The sequence below is a fragment of the Bombyx mori genome, chromosome 11 (assembly GCF_030269925.1).
Source record: "Bombyx mori chromosome 11, ASM3026992v2".
In the NCBI taxonomy this organism is placed as follows: domain Eukaryota; kingdom Metazoa; phylum Arthropoda; class Insecta; order Lepidoptera; family Bombycidae; genus Bombyx; species Bombyx mori.
In genome coordinates this window covers 11,018,232-11,038,891 of record NC_085117.1, presented here as the reverse complement: position 1 = coordinate 11,038,891, position 20,660 = coordinate 11,018,232, and the positions used below count along the sequence as shown (strand labels likewise).

The 20,660-nt window shown below is 35.6% G+C and overlaps 1 protein-coding gene and 1 long non-coding RNA gene across 3 annotated transcripts in view; one reads left to right on the top strand and one right to left on the bottom strand.

Annotated features, from left to right (window-relative positions):
* LOC101745881 (glycogen-binding subunit 76A) overlaps positions 1-15,218 on the bottom strand; it is a 49,773-nt gene extending 34,555 nt beyond the window's left edge. The window contains exon 1 of the mRNA XM_004931479.5: positions 15,029-15,218. Within this exon, the coding sequence (XP_004931536.1) occupies positions 15,029-15,040 (12 nt within the window). The 5' untranslated portion in view covers positions 15,041-15,218. The remainder of the gene's footprint in view (positions 1-15,028) is intronic.
* LOC119629104 (uncharacterized) lies at positions 15,113-17,071 on the top strand. 2 transcript variants are annotated; one of them, XR_005245182.2, is made up of 2 exons: positions 15,113-15,291; positions 16,325-17,071. It is a non-coding gene; the product is annotated as an uncharacterized LOC119629104 (long non-coding RNA). The 2 variants fall into 2 exon arrangements; XR_009974298.1 differs by having other exon boundaries at positions 15,128-15,268.
* The last annotated feature ends 3,589 nt before the right edge of the window (positions 17,072-20,660 follow it).

Below are 20,660 nucleotides of genomic sequence, written 5' to 3'. Positions count from 1 at the left end.
CCGCTGAATATATTAACACACCATCGAAACACTGACAATACCTGCATAAAACAGAACTGGTTTTGAATCATAGTCCATATCCTAATCTATACATATAAAAGTCGATTTGAATATTCCCTATAGGCTAGGAAATGACTGGATAGTTCTCAATTAAATTTTCAAGAAATCTTCAGTTAGGTGCGGTCTAGCGGATGATCTTGTGAAGTTTGATTGCCATCAAATTAAAATCAAATCATATATCGACCAACAAATCGAGCTGGGTTTGACTAGTCTATAAGCCAGACTAGGCTTAAGTACCGGTCTTTACACCATGTACTTATAATATCCAACCTATATAATCACCATCATCATTAGCAGTCTATTTTAGTCCATTGTTAGACATAGGCCTCTTCTAAGGTACGGCACGGGACAAGATCCTGTGTCTCTCGTTAGTTGATGGTTTGAAATTAAATAAGGATTGCTTTTTTTATATTTTAAAAGTATGCCGTCTAGTGTAATTTTAACACATATCTACTTTATACATGAAATGAGGAATTTAATTCTAAAAAATGACAAGTATAAAAGGTTATACGACAAATATTTTACATGTTATTTTACGAGACATATCGGTATCTTGACCTAACATCCACATCGATTAAAAGCGATCCAATATGAGAACAACAATGATTATTATTCGTAAAGAATATTCTAGGTGTGCCAGTATTAGATTCGGGTTTATCTGGAGATACCGTCAACGGCTTTAACGAAGAAAAAAAAACATATTTTAATATTTGATGATTATAAACGTAGCATCATGTAGCATCATGAAGACATACAACTTTCAAACACAGAAAGTCTCCTCCAAATTGGGCTATTAATCGTTATTGGGGCACGATTGGTTCGAGCAGTAATTAAATTTAAATCAAACGATAATTGAGAAATCGATGAATTGGGAACAGTTCACCACTTAGCACAATACACAACTATATACTATGTTAATCATTCACAGACTCTGCCTTCTTAGTAGCGAACCCGCTAAATCTGGTTCCTGATATCAGCTTGCGATATACATGTCATGTAATAGATACCCTTGTGCCAGCTTCTCAGTGTTCGTCGATGCTATACCACTGCAGAATAATTTACTTGTTTAAAACGAGACAAATGCAACAGACGTAATGAAATTGTTTCAGTTCCATTTATATTTAAATACTTTACGTATTGCGACTCGATCTATACTTATATATATAAAAATGAATTGCTTTTCGTTAGTCTCGCTAAAACTCGAGAACGGCTGGACCGATTTGACTAATTTTGATCTTGAATTATTTGTGGAAGTCCAGAGAAGGTTTAAAAGGTATATATATATAAATATGAAAATGCTCGGCATTAAACAAAAATAACAATTTTGTTTTTCCTTTGATGTGTCACCCGTCGGACGGATTCCTTTTGTTTGTTTTAAGTTTATTTTATACAAATGTTTAGGTCTTTTGTTTATCGATTGAGGCACTACGAAGTCTGCCGGGTCAGCTAGTTTACAATAATTTTGTAATGTTTCCAAAAAATTATGAAGAAGCAGGTTTTATTTTCTTTATTTATTTATGTGTTTTTGATAAATACGTTATTTCTGCCGTGAAGCAGTAATGCGTTTCGGTTTGAAGGGTGGGGCAGCCGTTGTAACTATACTTGAGACCTTAGAACTTCTATCTCAAGGTGGGTGGCGCATTTACGTTGTGGATGTCTATGGGCTCCAGTAACCACTTAACACCAGGTGGGCTGTGAGCTCGTCCACCCATCTAAGCAATAAAAAAAAAAAAAAAAAAAACCTCTCGTAGCAATAAGTTTTCCATTTAATTCATATTTTGTAAAGATAATTTTTACTGTATACTTCGAGTGACTTAGCGGCGAATTAGTTAGTGGGTCGAGAGTTGTGGGTTCGATTCTTGCTTCGGATAAACATTCATGTCACAAATAAGTCTGTTTTGCTTGCTCTCTGTCTGGGTTAATATAATTTTTTTTTTAAATCTCTAAATGATTATAAACACATTTAAGTGAACTTATACACATTCACTTTCTAGTTCCTATAGTATAGGGTTCTCCCAATCATAGTTTCGAGCCAGGTGAACGTTGTCCGTGGCTATTAAATATGTATATGTATATTATATATATATATATACGTAATATGAAACGCAATGATGTTTTTTTATGGCTTACATGTGTGGACGAGCTCACAGCCCACCTGGTGTTAAATGGTTACTGGAGCCCATAGACATCTACGACGTAAATACGCCACCCACCTTGAGATATAAGTTCCAAGGTCTCAGTATAGTTACAGCGGCTGCCCCACCCTTCAAACCAAAACGCATTACTGCTTTACGGCAGAAATAGGCAGGGTGGTGGTACCTACCCGCGCAGACTCACATGAGGTCCTACCAACAGTAATTATGCAAATTATAATTGCGGGTTTGATTTTTTTACACGATGTTATTCCTTCGCCGTGGAAGTCAACATGTATTGAGTACGTATTGAACATTTTTTGAGTACGTATTTCATTAGCAAAATTGGTACCCGTCTGGGATTCGAACACTGGTGCATCGCTCAACACGAATGCACCGACGGCGAATTAACATTACGAAATTAGTGGCATGAAATTAATTTCGTGACATTAGTTTTACCAACAGTTTCACGTGTAATTTAATACTTACGTAATGCATGCATTAATTTCATGCATGCAAATTAGTTTCGTGCCCTGCGCGATTTTTTGGTGAAATTAGTGTCATGCAACTAATTTCATAGTGTAGACGCGACGTGATACTAATGTCGCGAAAGGTCCTGCGCTGTGCGGACGTGCATCTGGCAATGGGAAACCGACGATGGAGTACAGATTAAAATATACAATTCATTAATGAATATCAGCGACAAGAGTGTCTCTGGGACCCGAAACACCTATAGTAAAAAATTTAAATTATCTTCACTTATTCGAAAATATTTTTATAACTCTCAGGATCTTCATCTGCTAATTCAGAGACTAACTTCATTGCACCTAAATGCCTTCTTGTCAATCATCCTCGAATCTACCAACATCTTTATGCATTTCTTTAGCTACATTGAACATAGCAAAATATAGCTTTGATGCTGATGGCTCCACGGTTACTGCGATACTGTGGATTTCGCGACACTCTTTTTTTTACGAAATTACTTTCGCATATAGGGAAACTACTTTCGTGAAACTGAGTTCAACATGCATGACACTAATTTCGTAATGTAAACTCCGCATTAGCCACGACGACCAAACCGATAAAACGCTTTTCAAAACCCATACATCCTGTGTTAATCGCTTAGTAAATAGCTTTTATGTGCTCAGATTTAACAGAAATCATTAATCGTATAAATAAATGAAACAACATAAATGTCGCTAAACGTCTACAAAACGAAAAAAAAAAGATGACCCCATCGTAAGGCATGGCTCACACTGAATACCAATTCTTTGATACCCTTTACCGATCAGTAAAAGGAAAAATTTCCTGTTAATAGTCGCTATGTGTAATGTCACGATAGTTATCTGTAATTCTTACGAGTTACAAAAATTCTGAATCGACTGATGAGACACATGAATTTCACACTAAGCCAACGATAAACGTGTAAGACGTGGGAGATAGGCCGGTGTGTGTAACGTTGAGCTATCTAGTACTTAACCTGTGAAACGAATTTTGAAGTATTTTTCCTGTCTCTACTTACTTCTATACGTTTACAAAGTACGCTTTGAATACACGTTATCATATTCAAATACAAGTGAAATCAACTAAACTATTATTAGATTGAAATTCGAAGATACCATTATCTTCAGGTATAAGATGTATCGTAATGCGTCACCGCTGGCATGGAGATGAGTGTGCTTAGTGCGAGTTTTGTAACGTACTCGATAGCGTAAAAGTTAAGCCAATTTTGTATGCAGTTGACACAGCGCCCCTAGCGGCAAACGTAGACAAACGATCCCATTCCATACAAATACGAGCTAACTTTTACGCTATCGAGAACGTTGAAAAACTCGCACTATGCACACTGAACGCTTATTCCGCTCTACAAAGCAGGCGGGAGCTGTGCTGGCGGTCCTGCACAGTGGAATGCGTCGGGAACCGGTCGGCCCTGCACAAGCACAACACTAGTACAACTATTATACTATGAACAGTTTGAATGAGCGCACTGGGACCGTGTGAAGTTATGAAAAAATGCGTTCTACAAACTTTTGAATGGCGCGCTACCATATCGAGGGATGAAAAGATATTTGGTTTAAGCGAATTTTTGCTTAACAGGTGACATTTATCTTTGTTTTTAAACTATTGCATAGCTTTTATCGCGGGCCTTGAGCGCGGCGACCGAATCATGAAATTCCGTAACGAAAAAAACCGTACACCCCTCACTCCGCCTACCACGTAGCTCGCGTTCAACACATTCACACGTTGCACTTGTGTAGTGTTTGTGAATAAGCGCGTGGCGTGACGTCACACTGCATGCGCATCTTGAAAAGTCTGCCCATCTCTGTCTCGCGCCATCTAGCTTATGAGTGTGAAGGGGACAGTTAAGGTTTTGCTTTTATTAATGTTTAATATAGCGTGGTCTTGTTTTATTATTGTTTTAATATTAAATTATCATTGTCTAATTATGATTGCATAAGTTGATAAAAAATGCTATGCAATAGCTTTACCGCGGCAGTTCCCGAGTGCCACACATTTTTTTTTTTCTTGGATGGGTGGACGTGCTCACAGTCCACCTAGTGTTAAGTGGTTACTGGAGCCCATATACATCTATACATACAAAAATGTCGCTTAAACGAAATAGCCTTTCACCCCCCGATGTCTTGATTTCATCCAAAATGGCGATCTATTCATCTGCGTCCTAGTCTGTATGTCGAAGTATTATGATCGTTTCGAACTTGGTAATAAGTTCTAAGATCAAATCATTTGGAATTTAAGGTAATAAAAGAATTTTAATTACTGGTCCAACGTTGTTATTTTTCATATAATAGATCAATTACTGCTAATTATTAAAACAATTAATTAATAAAATATGTTTTTTTTTCATAACTTTTGACAAGGAAGCAGAACAGTGGTACAGCGTATTAAAAAGATTTTAATCTACGTATTTATATTCTCTCCACAAGAAAGGCTTTTTTACATGGTGAAATAATGACCAGAGTACATTAGCGTTCTTTACATAAAACCAGTTACCAAATTAAACAAAATTAGAAGAAAACTGCGCAAACATTTACTTTCATTACATCAGCGAACAAAATCCGCGAACATGACGTTGGTCAAACAAAAATAAATCGACGTTATTCGGCTATAAAATCGTATGTTTGGTATTACAGTCAAATAAAAACCGGAATCAAAATTGATAGAGAAAACATGACCGTCGTTTTTCTTGATGTAAAAATCATCAATTCAACTATTTCTCGTGTTTACCACATATTACAAATTTCCTCTTTTGCGTGTAAAGGAATATTCATATTAATTTGTAATTAACATGATTCTAGTTGAAATTGCCCTATAAAGAACACTGTTACTACTATAACTTTTTTTTATATAATCATTTTGCCTAGAACATCAATATACTGTCGTTATTATTCATATTTTTTGGTAATTTTTTTATTGCCTCTTCGTTAATTCCTATCATCGACTGCTGCTTCTGTATGCAAAGTAGCACCTTATTAGTATATTTTTACCTTCTTACTATTCGTTGGGTATCGATAATAGCCTATTTCTGATTTTGACCTTAGATCTCAAAGGGGGATAACGTATCGGTACGGCAACATCTTTCAAATAGACTGTTAAACTATTTTATTATTTCTCTTTACATGGTCTTCGAAATCATTTATATCGAAATATATATTTATCAAAGTTGAAATGTATCATAATTGTACAAAAGGAATTTGTGGAAATACTGCTGTACGAAATATGTTATGAGCTTCTTCGGACTCTCCCAGACATGAAATAAAGAAGCTCATAATAGCGGGTCGCATAAAGGGCAAGCGTGCCATGGGCAGTACACCAGCCAGATGGTCGGATCTAGTAAAAGAAGCACTTGGTGGTAGTCTATATCATGCGGTCATGCCACTCATGATCGAACACAGTCGAGGAACGTCACATGTAGTCGCGATCCTCAGCAGTGACGGAACAATATAGAAGAAAGAACTTGTTGCCTCCATTTTCACAAGCTTAATAGATAACAACTTAATTTTTTTTTTCTCCTTCCTAAGCTGATAGCCTTGAGAGGCTATTTCAGCGTAACCTTAACTAGTATGTGAGCTCACGGGGCTCAAACCGGAGTGATGCTAACACTGACCCTAGCAAGAGCACTGCTTCGCAGAATCTACCACCGGATCGGAAACGCGACCCACTAAGAAGATCCGGCGAGAAACTCAGTGGGCTATGTCTATGGGTTAATTCGCTCGTCGAGCCCTTCGCGACGGGTTCGACGAGGACGGTGACCGGTGCTTGTGGTATAACTTAATAGATAAAGATATTTTTTATACTTGAGTAATAAAAAAGAAACAAAATATGGAAAAAGGCTAAATCGATCACTATGATTTATAAGTGAATTAAAAATCATACGGTTTTAACGAGCATTCATGATTAAAAATTAATCACCAATTTAGATAGTATTATTATTCATAGAAAATCCGTTTGAATCATTTTTAAATAGTATTAACTTTTATTTTGTGAATTAATGTCAATGTTGTACTACTATCTTAAAATATTATAAAAGTTATTTATATTTAATTTTATTTATCAGTTAGATAAACTATTTAACTGTGACCATAATACATTTATTGTAAACATTGATGTATCAGTTAAGTCAATGTTTTCCTTAGTGTGACTTTCCGTAATTAACATTATTACATCGTCATTTGTGATAAGATCACTATTGTACTTGACGAATTATAGAGGGTAAGGGTAAAGAGCACCATCTTGTGTGTAGGGGATAAGTTGAAAAAGTTTCGACCCGTAAACAGCAAATTATTGTTGGATGACCCACCGCTAGAATAGAAGGTGAAAAAGATATGAATGTCGTAGTTTTCAACAGAGTGAAGTGTACTAGATTGAAGTGATTTGTGGTAGTTTATGGCGCTATTTTTTTAATTCTTTCCACTTGCTACTATGGCGCCACCTTAAGCTCCCTTTTAGCGCGGTTACTTTGTAATATACGATTATATTGTATGAGATGGTCGAATGTAAATAAATAAATGCTTAAAAAAGAAAGAACAAAATATTCCAAGTTCAAAATTGAATGGTGTCCAACATTAATAGTTTTAAGGATTTTGGATCACAAAACTCTTTTGAGAATGAAACTGGCACAATAAAATTTAATAATGTTGTCAATGTTTGACTATTCGTGTAATGAACTATCAGCAGTGTATGGTTTAAATATTGATCGATACAAGAGAGATTGTCATGGCAGCAATTCTGTCAATCGATAGGAATCTCCTACATATTATCTAAACTCGTATTTGTATAGTTGAACTGTGCACGACCCGGCAAAACATGCAGCAATGCAGATAAATTATATCGTTCACGATTTATAAGATCTTTGAACCCTTCCAGATTCTACAACTATTCACAGGAAATCATATTTTGCGAAGATTGCAAGTTTGAAAAGGAGAAAATAGTGAAAATTTCGCAAACTGCTAATTTTTTCTTGTTCTTCCTACTTAATGTACCTAATATTTATATTTTGTTTTTATGCTGTCACTATTCGTTTTTATTTAACAACTTTGGCTATTCCGGCTATATAGTTAATTATGAAAAAGTTTTCTTAACAGGTTGAACGCCATGCGGCCCACCGGTGGGCCTATCATAGTACATTTTTATCAAATTGATATTTTTTTTCAAAAATTTATAAATTGCGATAATTTGCACGGAAGATAAAAATTATCGACTTTTATCGTCCAGTTTTTAAGATATTTTAATAGGCTATAACATGCAGCCCACCGGTGGGCCTATCATAGTACAACAGTCAGGCTAAGCCAAAATCAGGGAATCAATAATTTTTATCAACTTGAGATTATCTTTGAAAAATTTATAAAATGCGATAATTTGCACGGAAGATAAAAAATTATTGACTTTAACCGTTCAGTTTTTAATATATTTTAATAGGCTATAATCTTGATAAAAACTTCAACTTTCTATTAGATTTGAAAACCAAGCCGTTCGGTTCGGTTAAAGGCCCACGCGGCTCACTACCATACCCGTTTTGTTTGATAACTGCAATTTGTGGCTTGTAGGAAGCATTTACATTGGAACCCTCACGCGGCTCACGGGTAGCCCTCATGGCCCGAACGGTTCAGTAAGACAAGGCTCATCGGTGAGCACCGTGGCCTGAATGAAAATAGTCGATTTTTCATGTGGCGTTCGACGTGTTAAGATATATTTAAACATAATTAAGTCTTAGGGGCTAAAAATAAAATGGCAAAACACGGATGTTTCAATCAACGTCACGATATGTTGAAATGGTTTTAGAAATTAACATTAGGATCTTTTGAAATGTTGGAGACTACTGTAAACTATCATTCTGGTAACAGAAATAAATTTACGGTAAATAAATTGAAATTATTCGTTCTCTCTATTTAATCTATTTCACTTATAATGTAATAAGTAAAAACTGAATACAGATTACCTTTATTCATTTCTACTTGAAAAACGTCAATAATTCAAAATTCATATTTCATAATGTAGATTTAAACAATTTTCGTTATCTATATATTAATACGTGAAGCAAAAACTTTGTATCCCTTTTTACGAAAATTGCGCGGACGGAGGAGTATGAAATTTCCCACACTTATAGAGGTTATAGAGAAGAAGTGCACAATGCTAATATTTTTTTTAAATAATGCATAAAAGATACATTAAATGAATAAAGAAAACATTACGCACACTACCGTGTATTTGACACACACACGCATGCATACTATTTGTTTATTCTCAAACTTTTCATTGCAGTCTGTCAGTTATAGTGTGTCACATTGAGAATAGATTAATTAATACTGTTTTCTCTTTATAAATATTTGTCTAAAGTGTAGTCTTGGCGAAATATTTTACACTGGTAGTAGGACCTCTTGTTAATATTAATTGTCATATGAGGAAAACCAAATAAAAATGCAAGATTTAAAAATAAGTATGTATTTTATTTAGCGTGGGGTCGTCGACCTGGTAACTGCTTGTTTGTCAGTAGTCAGTAGGAGGGCGGCGCGTGCGCGCCGGACACGACCTTCAATGACATCGCCGAAAAATAGACACAAATTAAACAAATAATACAACGTAATGTGTCTAAGAAAACAATTTGATCGCATCATTTTAAGAAGCATTTCATTGCGTAGTGCTTACATTTCATTGTATTTGCGAGTGTTCAAGTTTAACACTATTAATTCGAATTTATAAAATTTATTACCTATTTGAAAAGTTAATTACAGCATATCAAAAAAAAAAAAACAAGTGTAATTTTGTCATTATTTGTGTATGATAAAACATTATATTAGCTTTAATTAAGACTATGTTTACGGTTTATTATCTTTATCGTTGTTAAAGTATTCAATAAAACAATAAGGTGATCATTAATTTTAAATGCCAACCGTGTCATTCACTTTTTTTTTTTATTTAAATTATTGAACCCAAACATTTTAATGTTAATTATGGAATGAAATAAACTTTCTTTAATTAAATTTAACTTTAATCGTTCCGTAGTAATTTATATAATTATGTATATATCAAAAACCGCCCACCAATAGAAAGGCAACAACATTATTATGATAATATTTTTCCATTGGCCGACTAAGTACGTTACATTGGAAATAGCTGTGCAGGCGCATACAAAGTGGCCACTGTTCGAGAAACAGGGCTTGGAGTTCTGACCTTGGATGAATATCACCAAGATTTTTGGAACGAAGTTCCTTATGAGACGATACGGAGGGGTACCCTAGCCGGGAAAAAACGTCCGTAACGTAAGATTTTTTCTATTTAGTTTGTTATCAACAGATGTCGCTGCGCGCAAATTCAACAATTCCTGAATCGCGATGACGATGTGTTACACAGTTGATAGACCTTCTCGTATTTCTCTCGCTAAATCAATACTTACCTAGCGTATTGGATATCGTGATCGTGCAGGCAGTTCCCCAGGGCGAGGCTACTCTATTGCACTGCGGAGCGGTTGACCGGGTTGACCCTTCCGATTATTTTTATTTTAATAATAGAAAAATCATAGTAAAAAATGTATACCCGAATAATTGTTTTCTTTATACCTCAAATAGAACTTAAAATTAATATTTTTATAATGAGGAACTTCGTTCCTATCCGGTGTCCCACGACAACACACATTTTTTTTATTCCCTTTGATGGCAAACGAGCATACGGCCCACCTGATGGAACGTGGTCACCTTCGCTCATGGACGTCATCAATGCCAAGGGCAAAGCCAAGCCGCTGCCTACCAAAAGGACTCTCCGCAAGCCTCGTTTGAAGAAGGACATGTCATAGCGCTCGGAAGACACCGTGGAGGGAGCTCATTCCAAAGCCGAATAGTACCTACGTGGCAAAAAATATGTTTGGAAACGCACTGTCGATAATAACACAACAAATGAATACAATCTGCCTAGGGGAATAATCGTCGCAAATTATAACCGACATAAATAGCATTTATATCGCTTTCACAGATCCAATCAGAATCAAATAATGGCGTAGCACACACACAACCTACGCAGGTTTTTTTGTTAGCCGTTCGTAGCCGAACTTTTTGCATAGACGATGAAATCCAAGAAGATCGATTTACAAATGTGGGATCGATGCTTACCCACAACGCAGTAGTGTAATCATCGCAGCATGATATCACGCAGTCACAACCATCACACGACTTAAATCGTAACAACTTTGTCACTAGACATCTGACACGCATCCGAACTCGAAAGCCTTTTAATGCCTACAAAGGTCTGCCTTATACGTTTTGAAGGGAAACCAGAGATTCGTCTGCCTATAGGGGTGATAAAAAAGGGGACGTAAATGGGAAATATTTAAAATGTCAAATCATAGAAAATTAGCAATTTTCAGCAAATGTTTCATAAGCGAAAATACTAACTTATTATTTAACTCTAAACCGTACATGTAGTTTCGATAATTTCTACAACACTACAGCAAATTACGTAGCAAAATTCTACAATTATATTAAAATAAGATGACATTCCGTTTCGAACACAGTGGCTTCGCAATACATCTTTTATGTTGGAAATAATAATTACGTATGTACGGTAAATAAGCTACTAAAAATAAGTCGACCTTAAATGGACAAAGCCTTGTTTGTTCCCTTAAACAGAGAAGTCAGATGGCAACTTGTTTGGTTCGTTCGAGCTGCAGTACTCACGAGCAAGTTTAGTAGCAGCAACATTTACATATTATACAAATTAGAATTGTATACTCTCTTTTTTTAAGGTTGTACCATTGTAATGGACTTCAAAATTTTTAATAATTCTCAAATGTTTACCTTTACGAAATACATCGACATGTGTAATTTAAGTAATTAGTAAGCTAATTTCGAGATAAGCATTCTCTAAAATAATTGCTTTCAGTAGTTAATGAACCGCTTCAGTTCAAAATAAGTTTAATAAGATTCCGACGTTCGAGTAAATCCGAAATCGCTGTTACGGTTAGAAATCTCTCATCTGAACGGTTTATTTGTACTGCATAGATTGTTTGAATCTAAATGGCAGTACTCATTACCATTCTACAGTTCCCCGTAACACAATCGTGAATAATTTATACTATAAAGTCGTCTACTACCATAGTTTGCATTTTACACGTAATCTCCAGCAAGAAAAACATCTGTACTTTTTACTATTTTTATTATTTTTATTATTTTTACTATTTTTACTATTTTTACTATATTTACTACATCTACTATATTTTTATTATTTTACTGTTTTATCTCACAAAATTTACGAAGGTCTACAGCAAAATTTATTTCGATCACGTTATTTTCCTAATGTATAGGTTACATATTAGGTAAAGACACAGACTTAAGTCCACTTTACTCCTCTGTTTGTCAGTCAATTTTATTTTGGTTGTTGTTTCATAACCATTAACTAGGTTTAGTTACAATTTAATATTTAAAAAGACAAAGTCTACTATTCTATATGAGTGAATTGAATTGAACGTTTTGCTGTTATACTCGATTTTGCAGCCCATGAAGTTATCATACAAGGTTTCTTGGAAGGAAGGAATAAGCTCCGAAATTAAATTTTTAGATCACCATAATCACGATTTCAAATTTCTTGGGTTTATAAGTTGTCAAAAATTCTTATTCGTTGCAAAGGAATCGCTTTATAAAATTCCACGAAGCAAAATAATTTGGCATATTAAATGGAAAGAATTTAAATATTAAATTGGCTCGGCCATGGATATTAAAAACATGCCAAAGTGCGTTAGGTAAATCGCTAAGATCCCATTCGTTGGTAAAATGAGACGTACTCGTAAGTATTAAGATATGCTTTATCTGTGTATTAAAAATAAACGTAGACTTCAATAAATAATCACGAACTATTTAAAGGAGTTGATACGAAATTTGTTTTTTCTGTTTCTATACATTGTCCATCAACTCGAGTCTTAAACAATTTCATTCTGGTTATAGCCTCTATTATGAACACTTAATATATTCGATATATTATATGTAAATTTACTTTATCGTTTATTCTAACATCCGCTTAAAATTATTAAAAACTAAATAGTTTACGTACGTACGTAGATATGTAAACAATCTATATAGAACAAATTATACCAATTACAATTTCCCTACTAACATTCAAATGGCTCATAAAAATGTTTGTCAGTTATAAAATCGATTTCTCTAACCGAAAACTACCTATTTGACTTTCTAAGAGCGCTGTTCAATCAACGCTGACACTCATAAATGTTAAGGCCATTTAGGGTTATCAAAGTTCAGTACTACGATAACTTTAACATTTTCCTTAGCTGCTAATTAAATATCTGCAAAGTGTACTACTGCACGAGTCGTTCGTGATTTCAACCCTAACAAGGACAGAGTAGCTCGTTATCATTATCAATTGGCTGTAAACGGAATTTGATGAGCAATAGAGACGCTTAGGATCGTTATAATCAACAATCTGCAGTAAGAAATAAGGCTCAACTGAATCATACTAGACTTCTACAGACTAGACTGGTGGTAGGACCTCTCGTGAGTCCGCGCGGGTAGGTACCACCACCCTGCCTATTTCTGCCGTGAAGCAGTAATGCGTTTCGGCTGAAGGGCAGGGCAGCCGTTGTAACTATACTTGAGACCTTAGAACTTATATCTCAAGATGGGTGGCGCATTTACATTGTAGATGTCTATGGGCTCCAGTAACCACTTAACACCAGGTGGGCTGTGAGCTCGTACACCAATCTAAGCAATAAAAAAATAAATAATAAATAAAAACTTCGTACAATTGCATTTCTAAAGTTGAATAATTTAGATTATGACACATTGCACTGGCAACTAATCTTTCAATCATTAGATAAACGTTATTTGTAGATAAAATACACATTTTACGAAGTCGAAGTTGCATAATGTCCGTAGGAGATTACCCACCGCTACCCTACACGTGACCCCTGGGTGGTGCTAATAGTGCAACAACCTGGCAACCGAACTGTCCTCCTGAGGATCTCCCGGTTCCAACTACACTGCGTCAATTATAAAACCCTAATCACAAACTGTAAATTTCAATTATAACCCCGCAGTGTAAACGAATGCCATACGATAAATAAATAACTAATACTGGCTAACTGGCTAACACGCCAATCGCATCGCACAATGATATGCGTGGCACCTGCTCTTTAACTAACCAAACCAAAATATTCTTCAAAACTAAATTAAAACAACACATGACGTCGAGTCTGGACGTCGAATTAAAACAATAAACAGTACTTTGAAGTTTTCGTGGCACATTTAAATTATTTTCTTCATTCATTTCAACTCAGCATATAATTAATTACCTTTATATTAAATCTAAATAATTTCAATATTTATAATACGCGGTTACGTTTATAATAAAATTATTTTTAAACTTCGAGTGTTAAGATATATAAGATAGATAATAATTTGATCAAAATATAAACGAATGTAATGGATCGTTAATTTCTCTTATTCTTGTTTATATTGATATTAATTATGAATAGGACCTTTCGTAATAACACCGAAGAACTACTATTAAAGCATCTAAGCTCGAATCTAAGCCTAAGAGATAACGTTAAGATATAGGTAGGTAGAGAGAGGATCTAGGTAAATCTAGGTAGAGAGAATTACCGATATCTAGAAGTAAAATGCAACAATAATGAAAATAAATAACAAACAACATAAACATTTTTACTTTGCAGCAGAGTTATAAACGAAAAATCCAATGCCTATTTAAATGAAGTCAAATAAGGGATAGTTATAGGTAACAACACTAGGTCTGATAAAAATTAAATGTTTTTATACATATTCTTGTTGCTTAGAATTAAAGTTAAGCTCTTGGGCCGCCTAATATGGTGTAGTTACTGCTCACAAATATCACGAGGTCTTGTTTATGGTAGTGGCATGGGCTGAGCGATAGTTACTGTTGTCGATGATACCAAATGACCATGGTGACCACAACATCAAGAAAGCGTATGCTCATCTCGATTCGAAATTTGTCTCGATGTAATGCTGATGATGATGGATGGATATGAAGGGCTGACGAAAAACAGTGAAGAGAACATAGATGGTATGTCATAAAAAAGAATACCTGATAACGCACTGTCAATGAGTGCAGTGATTAAATACTATTTTTTTTCCGGACTCCTGGTACAGACGGAAACATTTCAAACAATACTATTTTAGTATAAATAAATGTAATATAAATATAAAATATGTTTATCTGTAAAAATAGCTATCCAAACGTAGAATTTCTTGAGTTGCATTTAGTGGTAACTCAGTAAATAGCTATTCATTACATTCTATTGAAAGGAAATTTACGACTTGACATTAATTTAACTCACTCACCCGCAAATCCATATCACAGAACACTCACACACACATAGTCCAGCACAATTTTGTTTACTTTAAATAATAACACTACCGAAGTCTAATCGCGTGAATTCGGTGGACATTTATCGTTGTGGAAGCTATTCTTGTACAATACTGGGAGCCTTGGAATGTGCCGCACGTCGGAATCCGTTGCAGGATACAATCAGACTGACAGGAGTTTGAAGACGGGGTTTTTATTGGCGAGTACATCACAAAGTAAAGATTATCTTAATAGATTGGTAATCCTATTAACTTTTAATGAACATAAATATTTATTTGATTAAATGGGTTGGTAACGTTGGGCGATCGAAGCGAAGATAATATGCCTTTTATTCTAAGATAATTTAAATAAATTAAATAAAGGGCTCTCTGTATGTTACGAGCTCGAACTCTCTCCACGTTATCGCTCAGAGGTTAACGATTTTCGCATGGAAAAGTACTACGTATGTGATTACTTTTGCATTTGCGACAATCAAAACAATGTCACATTTATATATAAATAGTAGGTCGGACGTTTGATGCAGGGCGGATGCGCGGGCGCGGGAGGCAGGAGCCGCCTCGCATTACGTAAATTTGGCACAAGATTTTACATACATCTAAATTTGACCGGCACAATATAGCTGACCGCATTAAAACGCATGCAATGCGCGTCCTGCAAAATTGACGTCATTATTCTGTTTTATATTACAGCCTTATTCCAATAATGATTTACGACGATTAAGGCCGAATAAAGTTTTAATTCACTAGCTCTGAACACTACTTTTGTGATTACTGTCCCAGAAACTCTTGACGTTTTAGGGTAAACATTAAGGTAATATTGTTGTAAACAAACATGTTTATGGTATGTTTGTTTTCTAGATGAAAATATTAATTTCAACATCACGATTGTTCACAGTTCAAGATTATATTTTACAATGCTAAATTTTACACTAAAAATATTGTAGATTGAAAATCGATCAGACTGCCTCACTTATACGGCTCTAGTTACAAAGAGAAAGCCGTAAGAAAAACGAGTAACAGTTTAATATATGTATTATGTGTGTTCGATAATCCGTTAACTAAGCCATTATACAAGATTTTAAATGGGCTACATAAAACTAGTTATCAAAAGTTACAGATTTGAGAGTTCGTGTTTGTAATTTCTATTGAGTTCTCTTAACTACACAGTATCTTTAGTTACTTTTACATGTGAGTGACACTCTTAACATGTGAGTATTTTAAGCTTAAAAAATCGATTACCAGAAATATCGATTTTTTTATTATTGTTTCCAGTGAATATTCTGTGTCAGAAGTAATCGAGGTTAAGCAAGCGTGGAGACGTGATCGTGAAACGGAAACGGGCGCGTAGCAACACAATTTTTTTGTAATGCAGAGAGAGTAATTGACCCAGAAGCATTTCCAGCTTCACTAAGGCAGGTGGACGAGCATGGGCCCAGCCAGAAGAGTCTATATTTGCTAACAGCTGCCCGAACACCTACGAACAGACTTAACAGCTCAAAAACATCTGCTTCGCAGATGAATCTGTTAGCGTATCGATATCGCGACCCACTATGACCCAGCGAAAATTCAGTGGGATATTGACTTAAGTTGCACGACGAACTCTTCAGCGATTTCGCGAGTACCTGTTTGGATGCTGTCGCCAATAGCTCCCAAAGTAATGAAAGTAGATCTCGTGAATCCGTTGTGTTTACGTGTCTACGGCGGCCACGAGAAGCAAGCTAATGTGCTGCGCCGTCATTCCAAAATAGTGCTTACGGATTTCCTATGTTTCTGGTTGGATTCGAGACCCAGATCATCGTGAAAATCAATATTCACTCACATACGACGACGTTCTGGCGGCAATCCTGCAAAATTACGATTCTACCCACTGGAATTTCTTCGAATTTCTAGTCTTAAACGTAATTAAAATTATTTTTACTGTTTAATTTAATGTTTTTATTATCATTATATTTTTCGCGACGTTTGGAATTCACAGTTTTTGTGGTCATGGACAACTGATTAAAATTAGTTGTAACTACTGTTCATTATATTTTATTAAATAATTCCTTCATACTATTACCACCTAGCGTATGGTCAAAAATAATTTTGAAATTTAACTTTACGTTAAGCTAATGTAGACTCAAAACTAATTTCCAACGCCGATTAAGCTGCATCTTAATTATATGCACTAGGTACACATTTATTTAGCTGAAAGTGACCTCAGTCTTAATTCTAAGAATAAGCTCCAACGTGTCTTGTGTGCAGAGCGACTCGCAAATATCAAACAATCATGTGTATCCAAGTCCAGAGACAACACGAGAAACTCACAGCGTTTGCAAATAACTTAAGAAAATTTACTAAGAGATGTGAATCGTTTAAAATTTATGTGTTAATTGAAGAATTTTGATTGAATAACGACACTGAAATAGGATGGTGATTTTAAAGAAACATTATGTAATAAGAATAGTGCTGACAGTAGCAATAAATATCTGGTATGAGTAAGTATTTCCGTAAAAGAAGGCAGGGAACAGTACTGATGTTTACCGCACACTTCCCGTTCTAATCAGTAATTAATTAATATAGGCTGAACTTCTTCAAATTAATCCGCTTATTCTCTTCTAATTTGGATTGATTTGTAACAACGTCTGCCCTAAACTTCAAATCTCAAATAAATCTATATCCTACTAATTTTTGACTGGTGGTAGGACCGCTTGTGAGTCCGCGCGGGTAGGTACCACCGCTCTGCCTATTTCTGCCGTGAAGCAGTAATGCGTTTCGGTTTGAAGGGTGGGGCAGCCGTTGTAACTATACTGAGATCTTAGAACTTATATCTCAAGGTGGGTGGCGCATTTACATTGTAGATGTCCATGGGCTCCAGTAACCACTTAACATCAGGTAGGCTGTGAGCTCGTCCACCCATCTAAGCTATAAAAAAAAAAAAGCAGAATGGTGATAGCTACTCGCGCGTGCTCACAATACGTTACAGTTTTTGTCAAAGGCTCTTCATCGTGAGCACATACTATATTACGTATATATCTATGGTATCTTCCATAGAGTGCTAATACAGTTGCATAGCTGGTATGGGTACGCTATCATTAGCAATTCGTCTTCTGCGACTACGCCATAGAAGCAGACGGTCCTTCCGGTGACTTCCTGTCACTGTCGAGATGGGGCATGGATAGAGTCTGATTCCACTCCGACAAACTAACCTACAATTGATGTAAGAGTTCATCAATTTCCTAGTGACCCAAAGAAAGGGCAGAAAAATGTGAGAGAGGTATTTAATCCTTTCCTATTCGTACACTCTTGACAGAGTGGTCGTGGTCATGCATCAGTCGGATCCTGCGATACCGATGCTCTCGCGATGCGACGCCATGTGGCACGATGTTTCGCAGAGTGAGAGCAAACATTTATGTTGGAGTGAGTAACAGATTTTATGAGGTCGGTCCATCGTGTTGGAGATCGTCCGCGAGATCTTTTGCCCTCGACTTTCCCTTGCACCACCAACCGCTCAATGGAGCCCTCATTACGAGTGATGTGCCCGAAGAATTTGAGGATTCGTAATTGGACTGTTGACGATAGTCTCTCCTTGATGTTGAGCTCTTTCAGGATCGAAATGTTGGTACGGTGCGCGGTCCACGGAATTCTGAGGAGACGTCTCCAACACCACATTTCTAGTGCGTCGATCTTACGACGGTCTTGCATCCTCAGCGTCCACGTCTCAGCCCCATACAGAAAGATTGGAAAGACCAGGCATCTCATTAACCGAACTTTTGTATTTTTGGTTATTCTGCGGTCTCTCCAAATCTTTGTTAGCCTCTCAACTGAGGATCTTGTCACGGCGCAACGTCTTCGGATCTTATCTTCGCATCCTCCAGCGTTGGTGATAGTGGAGCCTATGGAGTAATTTTATAGAATTGCTCCTAAATGTCCTTGTCGTGAAAACCAACCAGTGTCGCGTGATTTTAAAAAACAGTAGGTGTCAAGGTAAGATTATTGAACGTAATAAAAAAACTTGGAACAAAAACTAATATTTTTATTAGGATTAAAAAAATAGTTACTTTAATCTTAAATTTGAGTTTTTTTTTTATTTGCCTTTTTCTGAAAATACTCCATTCATTTTACAATAAACAGATAAAATTTAAAGCATTGGTTTAATTTGATCAGTCAGTACGTTGATGAATCAGTAATGTTTATTATTTAAATTACAATGATGTCATTTATAACAATAATCCAGTTCATTGTCCTGAGTACATACGTTCATAGATAAGAAGACTTTCTTAATTATTGTAGTAATTAATTAGTTTGTTGCTAATGTTGCAATAACAAAATATTGTTTGTAATGAAGCCGCATTTCGGTGTATAGACTATAGAGATATGATTCCTAGACGTGTGGTCAACCGCATTGCCTTCGACTTGTACAACTATCATACATATGCACATACGTCAACAATGAAACATGATACGATTATCGACTTTTAGATAACAATTGTTTACAAAAATTGACCTATATAAATATTTTTATTGCTCTAGATGGAATAGTAGTATTGACCCGTTATAGTTGTACATAGGCATCGCAACGTGAACTCTGCCCACCCACCTTAATTAGATTTGACATGACACTGTGGAGAGGTTAATTAGATCTCAATTTTATTATATAACTTCCAGCACACCCTTCAAACAGAAACATATGACTTTTAACATAATATGCAAATCGCATCGCGAAAAATTATGTAGAGGAATACATAAGAATACATAAATGTATGGAAAAACTGACTTTGCGTTAATTTATCTCAATATCATTGAATTGTGTAATGCTGGTAGAATGTAACTAACCCAGACGTCTTCTCCTTTACGCGACGATGACATAACTTTCTGTGTTAGGATAATAATTTTTTTTTTTTATTGCTTAGATGGATGGACGAGCTCACAGCCCACCTGGTGTTAAGTGGTTACTGGAGCCCATAGACATCTACAACGTAAACGCGCCACCCACCTTGAGATATAATTTCTAAGGTCTCAGTATAGTTACAACGGCTGCACCACCCTTCAAACCGAAACCCATTACTGCTTCACGGCAGAAATAGGCAGTGTAGTGGTACCTACCCGCGCTGACTCATAAGAGGTCCTACCACCAGTAAAGTGCCTTTGTACACAAATAAATAAAATGTACAATTATAGATGAGTCGCTCTTAGCGATAACGCCACCCATTGTATAATACTTTTGTTTTTAATGTTTTGTATTTGTGTTTATTTCAGTCTATTCCCTACTACTATATATAAATTTACAAAATTCGTTGGATCCATTTTTTCCTTTACGAAATCAGGCAAAAGAGATAATATTAGTATTATCTACTCCATACATCTAAATGAAACTTTAAAATTCTTTTGCATACATGGTAATTATCAAGAACAGTTCCTTAAATAAAACAAATATATTTTAGAAGACAATCAACAATCACGTAAAAATTTTCAGTCACGAAAATGTAAGGTATAGAAAGAACAATAACAATCGAGACTAGGCCGTTGAGTTTTTTTTTAACAATAAAGGCGACTGAATGCCTAAAAAACGTTTGTACTCTGAAAATGTGCTACATGGTTATTATCAACAAATACATAGCCGGGTCAA